The 19,967-nt window shown below is 51.4% G+C and overlaps 1 protein-coding gene across 1 annotated transcript in view; it reads left to right on the top strand.

Annotated features, from left to right (window-relative positions):
• ACAN (aggrecan) overlaps positions 1 to 19,967 on the top strand; it is a 68,649-nt gene that overhangs the window by 47,811 nt on the left and 871 nt on the right. Inside the window, 10 exon segments of the mRNA XM_081547209.1 lie at positions 29 to 230; positions 375 to 2,541; positions 2,593 to 4,156; positions 4,963 to 5,046; positions 5,049 to 5,075; positions 13,765 to 13,878; positions 17,012 to 17,170; positions 17,578 to 17,660; positions 18,753 to 18,897; positions 19,717 to 19,899. Of these exon segments, the coding sequence (XP_081403335.1) occupies positions 29 to 230; positions 375 to 2,541; positions 2,593 to 4,156; positions 4,963 to 5,046; positions 5,049 to 5,075; positions 13,765 to 13,878; positions 17,012 to 17,170; positions 17,578 to 17,660; positions 18,753 to 18,897; positions 19,717 to 19,899 (4,728 nt within the window).

The following is a 19,967-nucleotide window of genomic DNA, read 5'->3' as shown; positions in this document are numbered from 1 at the left end:
CCTCGTCTTTCTTGTTCCTTTCCTCCAGGGATCCCTCCTACATGGCCTCCCACTGGCGCAGCAACAGAGGAGTACACAGAAGGCCCTTCTGCAACGGAAGTGCCGTCAGCCTCAGAAAAGCCATTCCCCTCAGAGGAACCATTCCCCCCAGAGGAACTGTTCCCCTCAGAGAAGCCGTTCCCCTCGGAGAAGCCATTCCCCTCAGAGGAACCATTCCCCTCAGAAAAACCATTCCCCCCAGAGGAACTGTTCCCCTCAGAGAAGCCAATCCCCTCGGAGGAGCCATTCCCCTCAGAGAAGCCATTCCCACCAGAGGAACCATTCCCCTCAGAGAAGCCGATCCCCTCAGAGGAGCCTTTCCCCTCAGAGGAGCTATTCCCCTCAGAGGAGCCATTCCCCTCAGAGAAGCCATTCCCCTCAGAGGAGCCATCCACACTTTCAGCCCCAGTGCCCAGCAGGACTGAGCTGCCAAGCTCTGGGGAGATATCTGGGGTGCCCGAAGTCAGTGGTGACTTCACAGGCAGTGGAGAAATTTCAGGACACCTAGACTTCAGTGGGCAGCCCTCAGGGGAAAGTGCAAGTGGACTGCCCTCTGGAGACCTTGATTCCAGTGGGGTCACCTCTGCAGTGGGCTCAGGCTTGCCTGTGGAAAGTGGACTGCCTTCAGGCGAAGAAGAGAGAATTACATGGACCAGCACTCCTGAAGTTGACAGGTTTCCCTCTGGGGGTGAGGGCCCAGAAGTTTCTGCTTCTGGAGTAGAGGACATCAGTGGACTTCCTTCTGGAGAAGAGGTTCATCTAGAGATCTCTGCCTCTGGAGTAGAGGACATCAGTGGACTTCCTTCTGGAGAAGAGGTTCATCTAGAGATCTCTGCCTCTGGAGTAGAGGACATCAGTGGACTTCCTTCTGGAGGAGAGGTTCATCTAGAGATCTCTGCCTCTGGAGTAGAGGACATCAGTGGACTTCCTTCTGGAGAAGAGGTTCATCTAGAGATCTCTGCCTCTGGAGTAGAGGACATCAGTGGACTTCCTTCTGGAGGAGAGGTTCATCTAGAGACCTCTGCCTCTGGAGTAGAGGACATCAGTGGACTTCCTTCTGGAGGAGAGGTTCATCTAGAGATCTCTGCCTCTGGAGTAGAGGACATCAGTGGACTTCCTTCTGGAGAAGAGGTTCATCTAGAGATCTCTGCCTCTGGAGTAGAGGACATCAGTGGACTTCCTTCTGGAGGAGAGGTTCATCTAGAGACCTCTGCCTCTGGAGTAGAGGACATCAGTGGACTTCCTTCTGGAGAAGGTCCAGAAATCTCTGCCTCTGGAGTAGAGGACATCAGTAGACTTCCTTCTGGAGAAGGTCCAGAAGTCTCTGCCTCTGGAGTAGAGGACCTCAGTGGACTTCCTTCTGGAGGAGATGGTCATCTAGAGGTCTCTGCTTCTGGAGTAGAGGATCTCAGCAGACTTCCTTCTGGAGAAGGTCCAGAAATCTCTGCCTCTGGAGTAGAGGACCTCAGTAGACTTCCTTCTGGAGAAGGTCCAGAAATCTCTGCCTCTGGAGTAGAGGACATCAGTAGACTTCCTTCTGGAGAAGGTCCAGAAATCTCTGCCTCTGGAGTAGAGGACCTCAGTAGACTTCCTTCTGGAGAAGGTCCAGAAGTCTCTGCCTCTGGAGTAGAGGACCTCGGTATTCTTCCTTCTGGAGAAGGTCATCTAGAGATCTCTGCATCTGGAGTAGAGGACCTCAGTAGACTTCCTTCTGGAGAAGGTCATCTAGAGACCTCTGCCTCTGGAGTAGAGGACCTCAGTAGACCTCCTTCTGGAGAAGGTCCAGAAGTCTCTGCCTCTGGAGTAGAGGACCTCGGTGTTCTTCCTTCTGGAGAAGGTCATCTAGAGATCTCTGCCTCTGGAGTAGAGGACCTCAGTAGACTTCCTTCTGGAGGAGAGGATCATCTAGAGACTTCTGCTTCTGGAGTAGGGGACCTTAGTGGACTTCCTTCTGGAAGGGAAGATCTGGAGATCTCTGCTTCTGGAGCTGGGGACCTTAGTGGGTTGACTTCTGGAAAAGAAGACTTGATTGGGTCAGCTTCTGGAGCCTTGGACCTTGGCAGAATACCTTCTGTAACTCTAGGAAGTGGGCAAGCTCCAGAAGCAAGTGGTCTTCCTTCTGGATTTAGTGGTGAGTATTCTGGGGTGGACCTTGGAAGTGGCCCATCCTCTGGCCTTCCTGACTTCAGTGGACTTCCATCTGGGTTCCCAACTGTCTCCCTAGTGGATACTACATTAGTGGAAGTCGTCACAGCCACCACAGCAGGTGAACTAGAAGGAAGGGGAACCATTGACATCAGCGGTGCTGGAGAAACATCTGGGCTGCCCTTCAGTGAGTTGGACATTAGTGGAGGAGCAAGCGGACTCTCTTCAGGAGCTGAGCTCAGTGGCCAAGCATCCGGGTCTCCTGACATCAGTGGGGAAACCTCTGGACTCTTTGGTGTCAGTGGACAGCCCTCAGGGTTTCCTGACATTAGTGGGGAAACTTCTGGGCTTCTTGAGGTCAGTGGGCAGCCATCAGGGTTTTCTGGAGAAATATCTGGCATGACTGAGCTTAGCGGACTGCCCTCTGGACAACCGGAAATCAGTGGAGAAGTTTCTGGAATTCTTTCTGGCCTTGGTCCACCATTCGGCATAACCGACCTGAGTGGAGAAGCACCCGGGATCCCTGATCTCAGTGGGCAACCATCGGGTTTGCCAGAGTTCAGTGGGACAACACCCAGGATCCCTGACCTGGTTTCCAGTGCCGTGAGTGGCAGTGGTGAATCTTCTGGCATTACATTCGTGGACACAAGTTTGGTTGAAGTGACCCCAACGACATTTAAAGAAGAAGAAGGCTTAGGATCTGTGGAGCTCAGTGGCCTCCCTTCAGGAGAGGCGGATCTCTCAGGAACATCTGGGCTAGTGGATGTCAGTGGACTGTCTTCTGGAGCAATTGACTCCAGTGGGTTTACGTCCCAGCCTCCAGAATTCAGTGGCCTGCCAAGTGGAGTAACTGAGGTCAGTGGAGAAGCCTCCGGAGCTGAGAGTGGGAGCAGCCTACCCTCCGGAGCGTATGACAGCAGTGGACTTCCGTCTGGTTTCCCCACTGTCTCTTTTGTAGACAGGACTTTGGTGGAATCTGTAACCCAGGCTCCAACTGCCCAAGAAGCAGGAGAAGGGCCTTCAGGCATTCTGGAACTTAGTGGTGCCCCTTCTGGAGCACCAGACGTGTCTGGAGACCATTTGGGATCTTTGGACCGAAGTGGGCTTCAGTCTGGGCTGGTGGAGCCCAGTAGGGGGCCTGCAAGTACTCCATATTTTAGTGGGGACTTTTCTGGCACCACTGATGTAAGTGGGGAATCCTCTGCAGCCCCGAGCACCAGTGGGGAGGCCTCTGGACTTCCAGAAGTTACGTTAATCACGTCTGAGCTGGTGGAGGGTGTTACTGAACCAACCGTTTCCCAGGAACTGGGTCAGAGACCCCCTGTAACATACACCCCCCAGATTTTTGAATCCAGTGGTGAAGCCTCTGCATCTGGGGATGTGCCAAAGTTCCCTGGATCTGGAGTAGAAGCGTCATCAGTCCCAGAATCCAGTGGTGAGACGTCAGCCCATCTCGAGGCCGAGGTGGGAGCATCTGCTGCCCCCGAGGCAAGCGGAGGAGCTTCTGGATCCCCTGACCTGAGTGAAACCACCTCCACCTTCCATGAAGCTGGTCTGGAGGGAGCCTCAGGCCTGGGAGCTAGCATCAGCCCCTCAGCCTTTCCAGAAGGCCCTACGGAGGGCTCGGCCACCTCAGAAGTGAGTGGAGAGTCAACCACCACCTTTGACGTGAGCGTAGAGGCATCAGGCTCAACTTCCGCCACTCCCCTGGCTTCTGGAGACAGGACTGACATCAGCGGAGACCTGTCTGGCCACACCTCGGGGCTGGATATTGTCATCAGCACCACCATCCCAGAACCCGAGTGGACTCAGCAGACCCAGCGCCCTGCAGAGGCGCGTTTAGAAATCGAATCCTCAAGCCCTGTGCACTCAGGAGAAGAGAGCCAAACAGCCGACACAGCCACCTCCCCAACTGATGCTTCTCTCCCAATCTCTGCAGGAGGGACAGATGATTCAGAGGCAACCACAACAGGTACAGTTGGGATTATTTTTCTTTAAGTGGGTCAGAGTGATTCAGACTGTAGCATGGTAGGAAGCAGTGTAGACTCAAGGTTCTGAGCTGTGCAGGCTTAGGCAAGTTTCTTAACCTCTCTGAGCCTCATCTGTAAAATAGCAATAGTACCAGGGAAGAGTAAATGAGATATAATTATGTCGAGAACGAGGCTATATCTTTTGCACACAATACACACTTGTAGGTTCACAACTGTTACGGTCACAGTAGAGTTACATCACACAAACATTTATATGTGAACTCAACTATCTGTACTCGGCACGACAAGTACTATTTAGATAGTGCTGGAAATTCTTCCCCTGCCCCTGGCCCATGGAATGAGTGTGAGAGGAGAGAATGAATCTGCTGATGACATTTCTGTGCCAATATTTACTTTGTGCAGGGTTAAAACCTGCACAGTTCAAGAAACTATGATGCATCACTTCAGGTGTGTCCTGCCTTTGGACCCTGGATCCTCACCCTGACCCTGTGCAACTGAACCCTCCTCTGTACTGTAGTAATGGTCTCGCCTTGACACAAACCCAGCCACTGCTGATTTTCCTTTATCTTCTGGGCCCCCTTGCATCCCCTTGTGTACTGAGAGTCCAATCAGAGAACCCACCAGAAGCAGGGGCTCAGGAGGGAGAGAGTCCCCAGAAATCATGTTGACCCCAAACCAGCCTTGTGGGTTTCTGTGGCCTGGGGCCCCACCCTGGAGGTCCTAGAGGCTGTGCTATACCCCCAGGCAGCTACATTCTTGATGCCCAGCCTCTCCCTGGGGGTTGCAGCCCCCACCAGTTCCTGTGCCAAGAAGTTCTGTGGTGCTAGGAACTGCCAGGAGACGGAGGGACATGTCATATGCCTGTGCCCTCCAGCCACACTGGCAAGCACTGCTACATAGGTAAGACCCTCGGCGGCCTTGAGGGGTGCAGACAGAAGGGTCAGGAGGAGGCGTCCGAGGTCACCTGCAAGTTTCTTGTCACACTGGGATAGGAGCGAACATAGTGACGTGTTGGGGTAGCAACCACAGGATAAACATGGCATGTCTTTCTAGAGGGTCTGTTCTACATGATGGTTTAGGAGAGAAAAAGCCATTAAACTGAGAAGTATTTCTTTTTTTTTTTTTTGTGAAGCCAATGATTGTTTTATGAGCAAAATCCAAAAGGTGCTTGAAGTTTAAAGATAAAGTTGGAGACTTCAAAGAAATGTTGAGCTAGGGAGTGTATTGAAGAGAGCCGGTCAGGCACCGAAGTACCTGGGATGGAGAGTGCGAGGATAGGCTGTCTTGCATCATGCAGAGTGGACCCCTCTGGGAAAGCCCCTATGGTCCCCTCTGGGGACCTGGGTGGGGTTTGAGTACCCTTCTCGCCTTAAAGGAGATGACACAGACAGAACTCATCACTCCCAGCTCCAGGATTCACGGCTGCAGGTCAGCTATGACCCAGCAGAGGAGCCTCATCCTTGAGCACCCACCATGCTGGGGCCTCTTTGTCCAAGCAGCTTGTGAGATAAGTGAGAAGCCTGGGGGATCCTCTGATTGGAGGTGGCTCCCAAAATGAGATGATAGAATCTGTGTATCACTCCCTGAGCACCTGGAGGCCTGTGGCTGTGAGGACATTTCAGCTCATCAACATCACCACCCTCGAGGGAAGAAACGCCCAGTTCCCTCCAAGCTCAGATTCTTGGGATTAGCTCTCTGCACTGCCTCCACGTCCTTACTCCTGCTTGTGTCTGGAGTTAGAAATCCAAGACCCCAGGCCTTCCATTAAAGGGCTTCATTCCTAAGACATATGCAAAGTGCCTTTACATCATACACAAAGGTACGTTAATATTGATATCAATATATATGCAAAATAATACAGCAAGTCCCCTCCATGTAAATGAGTTCTGTACAGAGACCACATTCATAAGTTTGTTCTAAGTCCAACAAAATTAGCCTAGGGACCCAAGCAACACAATTGGCTATAGAGTACTGTACTGTAATAGGTTTACAATACTTTTCACACAAATCATACATACAAAACAAACACAAAAACAAAGAAAACATTTTTAATCATACAGGACAGTACCTTAAGAAGTACAGGAGAACAGTACCTTGAGAAGTACAGGAGTACAGTACAACAGCTGGCATACAGGGGCTGGCATCGAGTGAACAGGCAAGAAGAGTTGCTGATGGAGGAGGGATTGGAGGTGGGAGATGGTAGAGCTGAAGGGTCATCAGCAACAGGAGACAGAGGGCAAGCTACCATGTCACTCATGCCTGATGCTGATGGCACGGGTTCCGGTTCCTTGCTGGAACCACATGCACGTTCGCATCTTTGAAAGTTTGCAACTTGAAGGCTCACATGTAGGGAAATTACTGTGAATGAGTTATACACTCTTAATATATATACACTCCTAATATAAACCTGCTATATGCTTGGCACTTACACAGGAAATTTATATAAATATATATATGCAAACAGGCTCTAGGGTGTATACTATTCACTCTCTTCCCCTTTGGGGTCAGCCTCTGCCCACATGTGGGGGCCGTGACTGAGACCACTATAGGCCTCTGTGGCCAGAGAAGGTTGGTTCTCTTAGAAAGGTCCTGGCCTTTCTGCCAAGGGGACGGTGCTTCCACTGAGCCATAGTGACCCCAGGGGCTGTAGACACACCCCTCTGTCTTCCACCCTCAAGGGGAAGGCAGAGGACTACCTCTGTCCTGGGAGAGACCACCGCTGATGAAAATTTGGGGAGACCTGGTGTGCTTTGCAGCACACAGAGCCCTCAGTCGGCAGTAGAAGTGACTGTGTCTGCCTGGTGGACGTCTTGCCAGCTGTGCAGATGCGTCCCCCCTTGTCTGGGTGTCCAGGTGGAGAGCAGCAAGGCGCCAGCCTTGGGTGAAGTGCTGTGGAGCTCAGCTCTGTCAGCCAGCCCAGCCTGGGTCAGTGAGGAACAGACTCAGGGCCCAGCAGGGCTTCTGGGATGGGGGCAGCCACCAGGATCAGAGCCCCCTTGCCCTCTTTTAGCATCTTCTGACACTTCTCTCTGTTCTTAGCAACTCCTTCTCCAACCTGATACTTGAAACAAAAATGGAACACTTGTATCAGAAGTCACGCAGCAAGGCTCGCGTCCTGGCACCTCTGAAATTAGAAGTAGGTGACAATGGACCTTAGCTAATCTGCCCTAAAGACAGCTTTTCTTTAATCGTGCATATTTCCAACGGGCGTTCCTTCCCGCAGTTCCTCCCCAGGCAGCTCTGAGAGCCTGGTAATCCTGTCCATTTGAAAGTGCAGCCCCTAAAGGTTAAGCAATTTGCCTAACTCCACTGAGTGAGTCCAATCAAGAACTGAGGTCTTCAAAACTGTTGTTATGTGCATGTGGTGAGGGTGGTGGATAAGAGTGCAAAATACTCTGTAATTAATGCATATCCCAACCAATTGGCTCAGACGGTAAAGAGTCTGCCTGCAGTGCGGGAGATCTGGGTTCAATCCCTGGGTTGGGAAGATTCCCTGGAGAAGGAAATGGCAACCCACTCCAGTATCCTTGCCTGGAAAGTTCTATGGACTGAGAAGCCTGGCAGGCTACATACAGTCCATGGCGTCGCAAAGAGTCAGACACACTGAGCGACTTAACTAACCAACTGGGTTAAAAGATGATTACAATGACCAGTTCAGGAAACACTTTTATTATTTCAGTTAACAATTGAATTAGATCTATTCAGTAATTACCTAATCAATTGGCCATTTAGTTTGAGTTATATTGATAGGCATTATTTTAATAGCATATTAAGAGGAATTTTTGGACAGAGGAGCCTGGTGGGCTAGCTTCCATGGGGTCACAAAGAGTTGGACACAACTGAGCAACTAACAATTTCTAACACTTTTCATATCAAAAACATATGTGTGCTAATATCCAAGAAATGAATTTGTAATTTAAAAAAAAAAGAATTCAGGTCTTCACTGCTTAACACATCCAGCTGAATAAGAAACCTTCTCTTGAACGTAACAACCAGTTGTTGGTCTTAAAAAGCTAGAAGCTAAATTTCAGGGGAACCAGAATGAAGAGTGGCTGGAGTATTGCACTGGTTCAACTAGACACAGACGAGCCCTCGCTACCTCATTTGTAAACAGTGTCAAAGATGGTAGTTCTCTGCTTTAAGACCTGGTGCCTAGGTCCCACCCCTATAGACTCTGATTAGAATAGTCCTGTGGCCTTGGCACTGGGGTTTTTTTAACTCCCAGGTGACTCCAGTGTGCAGGCAGAGCTGAGAAACACTGCTGTGAGGATTAAGATCATCCATGTACATCTTACAGGTTCCCTTTTCTGTCTCTCATGCCACTGATTACGAAAAGCTTTGTCATCTCTAAAGAGCAAGTAGTAAGAGTCATCCACGTGCAAAATCTGGCATCTCAATGCCCACCACAATACCCGTGGGGTCCCAAGTCACTCCTGTTCAATTTAACTCAAGACTTGGTGCTTCCAAAAGGACTGCAGATGGTGTCCAGCATCCATAGATCACCCACCTGTCATCTGGCTCTAGAACCAGGAACCACAGGTTGTTAGAAGGCCTTATAGATCTGTGTCATCTTGTTTAGTCAGTGTTCCGTAAACAAGTTCTTGATAAATTATTAATCTGTACTCTTTACAGCAAAATAAATGTTTAATGAATACTCAGATTCTTTAGCAAGTCTTCCCAGGTGACACAGTGGTAAAGAATCTGCCTGCTAACGCAGGAGACGCAAGAGACAAAGGTTCAATCCCTGGGTTGGGAAGATCCCCTGGAGTAGGAGATGGCAACCAGTATTGCCATACTGGAGATGGCACCCGCTCCAGTATTCTTATCTGGTAAATCCCATGGACAGAGGAGCCGGGAGGGCTACAGTCCATGAGGTCGAGAAGAGTCAGACACGACTAGCGGCAGAGCACTACTGCTACTACAGATTCTCTGGCAGTTAGGAGCTGGACTGGAGAGCTCCCCGGCAGTCCAGTGGATAAGACTCTTCGCTTCCACTGCAGGAGGTCCTGGTTTGATCCTTGGTTGGGGAACTAAGGTCCCACAGGCCACAAGATGTGGCCAAAAAAAAAAAGCAAGACTATCCTATTCCTATCAACTTAAAAAGCAGAAGCACTGTCCTCACTTCCAATTGTTAACACAGTCTTTCCTGTAGGAATTAGATTTCTGATCCTGAGGTTTCAATCCTGGCAGCTCCTTAGAATCACCTGGGATGCTTTATTATTTTTATTTATTTTTTTTTATTTTTCACTGCCCTGGGTCTTTGTTGTTGCGCATGGACTTTCTCAAGTTGTGGCAAGTGAGGGCTGCTCTCGAGTGCTCGGGCTTCTCATTGCAGTGGCTTCTCTTGTTGTAGAGCACGGGCTTTAGGCGCACGGGCCTCAGTAGTTACAGTACATGGGTTTAGTAGTTGTGGCACACCAGTTTACTTGCCCTGTGCAAATGGAATCTTCCCAGACCAGGGATCGAACCCACATCCCCTGCACTGGCAGGTGGATTCTTATCTACTGTACCACCAGGGGAATGCTGGGATGCTTTTAAAAAACACCATACCTGGGCCCCACCCTGAGCTATTCTGATTCATTTGGTCTGGAGAGGGACTCTGGTGCTATTGGTAATTTTTTTTAAATCTAAAAATTAACTATCACAATGATTCTAATGGGCAGCTAAGTTTAAGAAATCAGATCTCACATTAAATTTCCCAGCAATCACTGGCATTGCCTGGATTTCTCTAAACTCCATGGTTAGAAGGGCATGAACTTAAATTTTAATCAGACTCTTTTCTGTTTTATTGACATTTTTCATTTTGTGGATTTGAGATTCTGATCTATGATCTGACACTGTCTCTTCCCCCAGGGGGGTGATGTTTGAATTCCAGTGAAACCTTATCCCTGGGGGTTGGGGGAAATGCTTTCAAAGCAAGTAAAAATACATGGTTACAAGTGAAAATACAGATTACATCTTGACTTGACATAACCAAGAAGTCCACAGGCAGATTTTAGCAGGCAACTAATTGAATTTAAGAAGTAGAATATTAAGGTTGCATCCAAGATCAACTTTTACAAGACTTGACAGTATAAATAACTGTGACTTTAATCATGTTTGTTTTTAAAGCTAATTGTAACTGATAAATATGCTGTTATAGTCCTTCTCCTGGAGTAGGAAATGGCAACCTGCTCCAGTATTCTTTCCTGGAGCATTCCCTGGACAGAGGAGCCTAGCAGGCTACAATCCATGGGGTGGCAAACAGTCAGACACGACTGAGCACACACACATAGTCCTACTATCAATTGTGATATACCAGAAAGCAAGTATATATGTTCAATTATGTTCATCCTGATTGATCCTAAGTCTTTGCAGGGTGCAGAGCATCTGTTGAGCTACGAAATAGCCTCTGTGCTTCTTGAGGGGGTTTTCCCCCCATCCTTGTTCAGTAAAGTCATGTCCAGGGTCATCACATACAGCCACACAGCTTGTGCACTGAACAACTTGAGGGGTAGCACTCATACCATGGTATTTATGAGTGGCAACCCCTTTGGTTGGATATCACTTGAGTAAAAGCACCTGCTGTCACTTCACTCAACTTTTTCTGTAAACAAAATAAACTCTAAGTTGGATGTCTTGAGCTCTGACCCAGGCAACAGCTGGACAAGATCTATTCAGGGTAGAGGCCTGAGTTCTCCAATTCAGATGCCAAGGTGATTATTTGCAAGTATCTTTATTACCATCACCTTTACCAGGGGTTCTTAGCTAGCAACATCACTAGAAGGCCTTGTTCAGGAACAAAAATTCCCTTTTGGTTAGAGTAGTGGAAAGCAGACTCAGAGTCCCTACTCAGTGGTGACCTGTGAGCCCTTGGCTGGGAAGGCACAAAGGGTAATGAGATGCTGAGATCCAGGACTCCAGTGTCTCTCTCTCCCCACATATAACAGAGGCCTGACTTTCACCCTCATGGTCTAATTCTCTCCTCCATCTCCTCCAATCTATCTTCCCTTCTTACCAGCCTGGGTAGGTCACTTCATTTGTTTTCTCATCTATAATATGACACAATGACATCCATGCTATAGGGACACCTGGAGGATAAGTGGTTGTGAGATATGGTGTCTGGCTCATGGAAGATTCTTGGGAGATAATGGCTCCCTCTCTTTCCTCTCTTTCTTCACATAGTCTGCCCAAAGCCCTTCCCATTCTCCATCTGCTATCACCTTGTCTTGGGTCCCCAAAGTACAGCAGGGCCCAGCCCAACTGTTCTCATGGTTCCAGAAGACAAGCGATATTCTAACTGCCTTCACTGAAAGAGGTGGGTGAATCAGGACCAGAATGGCTCTTCTAATCAGAGGAAGAGGAGAGGAGGCACCACAGGCCTTAGTGGCTAAAGAGAAGGCCCCACCCAGGATGTCCTGCCCTCTCCATGCTGCTGAAGGCCCAAGTTGCCCCAGTGCCACTCATAGGCTCTCAGGTCTTCAGGATTATGGCCCTTCCTTCCCTCCTCATCTGTGAATCTTGGGCACTGTATGAAACAGCTTCTGAGCCCAGGAAACTAGTTCCTTGAGGTCTAGTCCCTGCAGCCTTCTCAGATTCCACAACCTGGCCAAACACAACAAAGGAAAACACACTGTCCTAGGGCTCAGGCCACCTAGGGAGGGCAAGTGATGTAAAATAAGCCTCTGGGACCACTGGAGGCCACCGGGCCTGACCTCCCTTGGGCCTCTGCCCTCCCACTCTCTCCCCCGTGGGTTGGCCAGAGGCCCCAGGGTTGATGTCTAGCTCTTCTTCCCAAGGGCCACTCCCGCCCCTGCTCTGTACAACTGCTTTAGCGCCTACATTTGCTTAATACCCCCTTGCCCAGTGCTTCCCATCTCCCATAATGACGCTAATGGACCAAAAGACAACAGTAGAAGCGAAAGAGCCTCCCCCAGCTTCTGCCCAGCCCACCGGCCTGACCTATTGCTGCTACTGCTGCTGCTGAGAATCCTGGTGCATGCTGGGAATCCAAGTGCATGCTGGGATTTCAGCCCGTTCCTCCATGCATTTTGGTTTTGCTTGGAACAGTTTCAAACTTGGAACTGTTGGTTTCTAGCCTATGGTGTACAACTCCCTGAAATAAAGTCAAGAACTTCGTGGGAAGAGAGACCTCCCTGAGGACTTGAGATTCTCAGGGCCTCTCATGGCACAAACCCAACTCAGCTCTAGATAACATCAGTGACGCACTAGTGAAAAGGATCCAGAAGAAAGTGCTTTTATCTTCTTCTCAGAGGATTGACTTTAACGGTCTAGTCTGTTCTTAAGAAGTAAGAACTAAGTCCTGGAACGTATTTAGGAAGGTGCCTATGTGGAGACCGCCGATGGACACGTCAGGTCCTGAAGTTTGTATGAACATAGCTGTACACATCATGCTGACCTATAAGACAGTGGAATCTATTCATTCCAGAATTGTATGAATCCCCTGGGAAGAGGAGCTTCCAATACCTTTTGTCATGTTCTCAGAGGAAGGAACCCAACAGGTGCCTTTGAAGAACGAATACGAAAAGAGTAGAAGGATCTTCTAGGTCTCTGGCTTCTCTGAAAGATACAGAAAGACTAGATTAGGAGTTTCAGTTCTCATCTTGGCTAATGGATGAAAATTTGAGGCAAAGGTCAATGACTTACCAGTATAAGGCCCACAAAGATGGAGCACAAAGAACATCTTGGACTAGAAGAACAGAAGGAGAGAAGAGTCTTCTGGGGAACAAGGCTGATGGAGACCTGCCAGTATCCCAGGCTGGTGCTGGTGGGTGGCCACTTACTAAGTGCCTTGCCAGCTTCCAACACTGGTCTCCCACTGGCCAGGACGCAGCCCTTCTAGAAATCATGATTCACTGGAGATGTCCCTCTTTTGAGGCCTTAGGCTGGAAGAGAAGATTACATGGGGAGATATTAGACTGGGTTTCTGTTCCATCCCCCCAAGATAACAAAATTGGCTTCATCTTTATAAGATACTCTAGACCTTTATTTACTGAAGACAAAGAAGGTTCTGCAACCAAAAAAAGAAAATCTCATGTGAATATTCCACGCTGCCATTTTCTCATGAACCTGTACTCTGCGAACCACTTCTAGCTTGTTTGTTCTAGTACTGCATGGCCTTGTCCTCTTTCCTTGGTTCAAAATGACAGAAGAAGTTAGGAAAAGAAAGAGCTCTAACTAAGCTTCCAGCACTTGAATTGCAGCATCCTTGCTGACTGCCATGTTGAGAACCAATTCAGACCCCAAGGCCGCTTGAAATATTCACAAGAGAAGACACCTGAGGGAACTCCAGGCTCACTCTCACAATAGGCCTTTGCCTTCAGAAGCACCAGATCTCTTCACCTACTGGGAAACCTGGCTCCAGTGCCCCAAGCTTGCCAGTCAAGAATCACACACATGCGAGAAAACCCTTGTTGGATCTTTGGCTCAGTGCTCCAAGATGGCGGCGGCAGCAGCAGCAGCAACAGTTCTTAGGAAATCCAGGGCTGTGGAGAACCACAGGGCTGGCCACCCATAAAGAAGCTGCAATGCAATTGAGAAGCGGGAGTTGCCAGCAGGAGTCCTAATGGTGGCCCTTGGTTTCTTGCAGACATTGACGAGTGCCTCTCAAGCCCTTGTCTGAATGGAGCCACCTGCGTGGACGCCATCGACTCTTTCACATGCTTATGCCTTCCCAGCTACCAAGGGGACGTGTGTGAGATTGGTACGGCCGTCTCGGCTTCAGCTAATGTTACTAACTGCTGCACCCACTCTTCCTCCCTCACCCTTCCCTGCTAACCACAGGTTCTAGGCCCTGGCTTGGCCCCACCCACCCACCCAAGATCCATCCAGGCAGCCACTTCCTGGGCCACAACTGAAAAGTCAGCCTCTCTCACTCTCACTCCTTGTCTTGCTGTTCCCTGCGGAAACCTTCCTCCAGTGCACTGGCTGACCTGACCATGAAGAGCCAGGCAGGCCAGGCCAGTCTGCGTTTTGGAAGGTGGGGCTCTGGGAGAAACTTCAAATGCTAACCTTCTCCAGGGCTGCCAGATGCCACCAGCAAAGTTGGTGCCTGCATCAGACTAAGAAGACAGAGCCGATTCCATGCATTTGTCTTGAAGGAAGCTATGGGTGGGAGTCATTGGTCCTTGATCTGGATGATGGCCATGGATCTTCCCAGCATGCCCATGGGCTTGTGTCTGCCTGCCATATTGCCCACGGGACCTTAGTGGCCCCTCCATGGCCCGGGGAGCCACTGCACCACACTGGCCAAGCTGACTTCTTCTTCTCTGGCAAGAGCTATGGTCGGTCTGTCTGAGAGCTCCTGTGTCACCAGCATACTCAGGTCACACATGCACAGGGACTGCTACGTGTCACCTTGTCATCATTGCCACCATGACAGCTGCCATGACAACACCACTCCAGTCTGTGCTTCCTTTCTCCCTTCCTTGTGCAAGGCAAAAGGCTGGCCAGAGAGAACAGAGCCTCGTTGCATGGGACAGGAGCTGAGCTTCCTGTTCCTTCTTAAACATTTTTTTGTTTTTGGCCACACCACGCGGCATGTGGAATCTTAGTTCCCAACCAGGGATCAAACCCGCGCCCCCTACACTGGATGAGCTTCCTCTTGCCAACCCCTGTGCTTCTGCATCTGGGTCAGGACCTGCCAAGGGGAGCTGTGGGCCAGGAACTTCCTGAGGCCAGACTATGCCTGAAGCTCTCCTACTTTTGGTGTTTCCTAGTCTCCTCATCCTCCTGAGTCTCAGGGCCATCCCATCTCAGAAAAGCTTGCTGTTGCTAGTAGCAATGATCCATGCAGAACTGGAAGTGTTTAGGGGCGCAAAGCCATTTACAATGAACCCTCAAGTTGTACATCCCAGAAGCTTCCAGACAGCAGCTGAAACTCCTAATCAGCGTGGGAAGATAGTTTTGGAATGTTTCAGGCTGGTGGAGGTAATTCTGGACAAAAAGGCTTGGCCTGGACCCTCCTTCTCTGCAGCCTCCCATACTCCACCTTCACCCCAAGGCTCTAAGAAATTGGTGCAACGGGTCTTGCCTGGAGAGTTACAAGGATTTTCTCCCCAAGGTGCCAGAATATTTGTCACAGGGAGAAGAGTCTGGAATGTCCATGCAGACCATAGCTCTTGGGTACCAGGCTGGGCGAGGAGGTACCTGCACAGGGCTCTGCCTTCTGATGCAGCAAAGAGAGGGTGCTGCCAGAGCCCCAGGACTGGGCCCTGGGCCTGGGCACCCAGCTGAGCAGGGCTGCCTCTCTTCTCCCATCCAATCCTGAGCACTCACCACCCCCAGCAGGTGCTTCCAGCCTTGGCTGTGGCCCTGCGCCTTCTTGTAGCCTTGCTGGAAGTCTGTGGCTTATTTCCCCAGAGCCTCCATTCTGCAGGACCCTGGCTCCTCCAGGGTCAGCTATTCCCTCCAGCTTTGCCAGCTCAGCTCAGCCCTCAGGCCCTGAGGGGGTCCAAGAATTGACCCCACAAGTCAGCCCTGGGATGATGTCTGTGGCTTCCTCAGGTGCTCAGTTATCTCTGAAGCCTCTCCGCCTTTCTTTCCAAACCCTTTGGGGAAGGTGTTGGTGGCAGGGGAACCAGCAACCTCCTCCTAAGCTCTTCCTGCTGCTCTGCCTCCTTCTTCAAAGACTGCCGGCCACGAACTCCTCTCTGTGTCTGTCTTCCAACCCTGCCAAGCAGTACTGATCCTTTCTTCCTAGAACCGCCCGACCAGAAGGCTGCCACACAGCCTGAGAGGTTCATGGCCCCACACTCAGCCCCAGGGCCCTAGGGACAGTACTTCACCTGTGAGACACCAGGGGAAGAAAGAAGAGAAGGTCTTGGAATTCCCTCTGTCCAGTGCTGTGCTGGTAGATGTTTAACAACTGGCTCTCAAAGAGGATGTATAGCACCTGCCAGTTTCTAAGATACGACACTCCCACGAGGGCCAGGGAAGCTACCAATGCATACCACTAAAGGCCGAGTTGAGGGACTTCCTTAACAGTCCAGTGGTTAAGACTCCCTGCTTCTACTGCAGTGGGGCATGAGTTTGATCCCTGGTTGGGGAACTAAGATCCCGCATTCCTCACGGAGCAGCAATAAATAAGCAAATAAAATTAAAGGCCAAGTTGGGAAGACACACGCCAGTTCTAGCACGCCCCTGCCTCTGTCTGTCCCTCTAGACTCTTCCAAGACTCTTCCACCTCAGTGCTTTCTCCTGAACTTAGGACCCATTATCAATATAGATTCAGGGGGAGAGAAGTCCCTCTTCTCATCCACCAGCAAGAAATAACATGAAAAACCATGGGTCATGGACCCCAAGCCAATAGTGTATGCTCTGCTAGAGCCAGCTCTGATCAAAAAACGTAGAGGTCCATGTCTTCTCTGGACCAAAGCGGACTTGGTTCTCCTCCTCTGTCCCCACCCAAGCTTCCATTCCACGCCCCCAGCACTGCCTGCTCCTGCCGCCTGCACACACTCCCCCACCACCGCCTCTCTCCCTGGAGCTCCTCAGAGTCCCCTTAAATTGTCCTTAAGCCTCAACACCTCCTGCCTTCCCACCTCTTTTTACCTGGCCTGCTGAGCTCTGCCAGTCCTACCGAGTAGGCATCAACAGGAGAAAAGCTTCGGGGGTGGGAGGCGATGTCAGGAAAAGAGAGGGTCCCCGACATTTCCCAGAGGCCTCTGGAGGAGGAGGGGCAGGACCAGGCCTCCTGGCTTCCCACTTGAGCCTCCATCCAGAGGGGCCTCTCCCTGCCTTTTAGGGTATGACACAGAAGGCAGGATGAACACAGGAATCCACCACCCCTAGTTGGCACCCCGGCCCTCTCCTCAAGCCCCTGCCCTGTATTGCAGACCAGAAGCTGTGCGAGGAGGGCTGGACCAAGTTCCAGGGCCACTGTTACCGCCATTTCCCCGACCGGGCAACCTGGGTGGACGCCGAGAGCCAGTGCCGGAAGCAGCAGTCACACCTGAGCAGCATCGTCACCCCCGAGGAGCAGGAGTTTGTCAACAGTGAGCGCGGTGGGGCCTCGGGGCCCTAGAGGGGAATGGCCACGCAAGCCAAGGGCCTCCCTGGCCAGCAGTCAGTGGACTTGGGCTCAGTGGGGGCAAGGAGGGAGGGAAAGGGGGCATTTCCACGGGCTGAGGGGCCAGTGGCTCTGACTGTACCCAGGACAGCCCACAGTCTGTCAGAGTCAGCCTCAGACTAACCCTGTCGTCAGTCTATGTCAGCTCAGGGAGGTGGGCCCAAGTGCACCGCAAACATGCATGTGTCAAGACCCTTGTCAGGACCCCGGAGGCAGGTGGCACACTCCTAAGCACCCACTCAGCTCCTGCCACCCCTCCGTCCCCTCTGTCTCAATGAACTCAAGTTTCTCCCAGATACCTTCAGGTGCCCAATACCCACATCCTTTCTCCAGACAATGCCCAGGACTACCAGTGGATTGGCCTGAATGACAAGACCATCGAAGGGGACTTCCGCTGGTCAGATGGACACTCCTTGGTGAGTTCCGCTGGGGGCACCCAGGATAGTTGGTGGCCCTGAGACGATGAAGGAAGACCCCCAGAGACAGACACGTTCAAATCACATGCATACATTCACTGAGCAGGTGCTAGACCCAGAGCCCTGAAGTCGGGATTGTGTCTTGTTCGTCTCACCTTTAGAGACTAGCCCAAGGCTGGACACCTGAATAATAACATGAAGGGAAGGGTGGGGATGAGGAAGGCAATGAATGAACGAGGGTAAATCACCAAGAGGGTCTGTATGCATGCATGCATGCTCAGTCGCTTCAATTATCTCTGACTCCTTGTGGCCCTCTGGACTGTAGCCTGCCAGACTCCTCTGTCCATGGGATTCTCTAGGCAAGAATGCTGGAATGGATTGCCATGCCCTCCTCCAGGAGGTCTTCCCAACCCAGGAATCAACCCGTGTCTCCAGCATTGGCAGGCAGATTCTTTACCCACTGAGCCACCTGGGAAGCCCCCAAGAGGAAGGTTTAGAGAGATTCCTTGCCCACAGAGCACTAGAGTCCACAGAAGGAGGTAGACAGACAGATAGAAAGCAACATAGATGCCAGCTGAACAGTATACATAGTAAATAATGAAGATCAGCAAAGGACCTCAGGGAAGACTTCCTAGAAGAGGCAAATGTGAACAGGGTCATGGCTCTGGTTATGGTCATGGGGAAGAGGAGCAGCTACATCAGAGGAAAGGGGCCTCGTTTGTCTGCAGTCAGGCTAGAGGGAGAAGTCTGGAAAGGCAGAGTCTGGACATGGGAACAGTAGCTCTACCACCCAGTCCTGCCCAAGCCTGGCAGCCTGGTGACCAGCCCCGCTGGCCCATATGGAAGAGGAGATTCGCGTCAGCTCATTAACAGGGACTGTGAATCCGGGGTCTTCTGAGTTCCTGACAATGACTACAGTCCGGCAGTGTGACCAAGTTCTTTGGAGGGCCTGTGAGTCCCATGGCACCACCAGACTCCCGGCAGTCTTTGCACCACGGCCAGGAAGGGGCTGGACAGGGAGGGAAAGCAGGGGTTAGGCCAGGCTGTCCCACTCCTGCCCTCTGCTCACCCCTTCCCCAATCCCACCCACAGCAATTTGAGAACTGGCGCCCCAACCAGCCTGACAACTTCTTTGCCACCGGAGAGGACTGTGTGGTGATGATCTGGCATGAGAAGGGCGAGTGGAATGATGTCCCATGCAATTACCAGCTGCCCTTCACCTGTAAAAAGGGCACAGGTAAGTGGCAGCATGGGAGGGGTCCCACGAGGACAGACTCAAGACCCCAGGTTCCTGCTGTGTGACCTGGGCCACGTCACCTGGACTCCTGGCTGCTGGCATCACTCACCTGCCCAACTAGCAGATTGGAGCTGACCTGGGGGGCAGGGGCTACGCCCCATGCCAGCATCCCAGAACCAAGGGAAAGGCTCAGCCCACTAGGGACAGGGAGAGGGTGAAGATCACAGGCTAGAGGACAGAGCCCCCTGCACACACAGTGCCCTGAGTATCAGCACAGAAAGTCACCCAGTTGCACATGAGTTGGGAGCCTCCCTCTCTAGGGTCCCAAGTCCATCAGTCGCATGAGTTGGAGTTGTCAGGCCTCGATCCTTGGCTTTGAGTCTGCAGACTTCGAGGTGTGGCTCAGACACTCGCCAGCTGTTTCTGCTCTTGGCCTGGTGCCCCTCCCCCCGCCCCCCCAGCCTTCTTTGGTTCCTCCTTCCCCTGCACCGCCGTTTTCATAGCCCGTTATCATAGCGAAGTCACAGCCAGTCTCCCTAGCCCTCACCCTCTTTCCCAACCGTTCATCCTCTTATTCCCTTCCTGCTGCTCTAAATCATTGAGGAGCCAAGATGTCAAAACCAGTGGCTTCCAGATTCTCAGTGCAGAGTGAAAGCGCCCCTCCCCCGCAGGCAGGGCTCATGGCCGGGTGTCCAGGCTCCCCGCCCCTTCCCTGGACTCTGAGCTGGCTCCCCACAGCCAGGGGGACCACACCAGCTCATCACAGGGCATCAGGGGAGACCCTCCGAGAGCCCTTTCTGAAGGATGTTTACCCCTCAGTGGCCTGCGGAGAGCCCCCTGTGGTGGAGCACGCCAGAATCTTCGGACAGAAGAAGGACCGATACGAGATCAATGCCCTGGTGCGGTACCAGTGCACTAAGGGCTTCATCCAGCGCCACGTGCCCACCATCCGGTGCCAACCCAGCGGCCACTGGGAGGAGCCTCGGATCACCTGCACAGACCGTGAGCATCACCCCGCACGGCGTTAGATCCGGCCAACGCATCCTCCTCCCTATCCCCCGCTGCCAACA

Source organism: Giraffa tippelskirchi, chromosome 12, assembly GCF_054371585.1.
Source record: "Giraffa tippelskirchi isolate mGirTip1 chromosome 12, T2T-mGirTip1v1.2.pri, whole genome shotgun sequence".
NCBI classification, from domain to species: Eukaryota; Metazoa; Chordata; class Mammalia; order Artiodactyla; family Giraffidae; genus Giraffa; species Giraffa tippelskirchi.
Note: the sequence above shows the minus strand (reverse complement) of the source record. Positions and strands in the feature narration are given on the sequence as shown.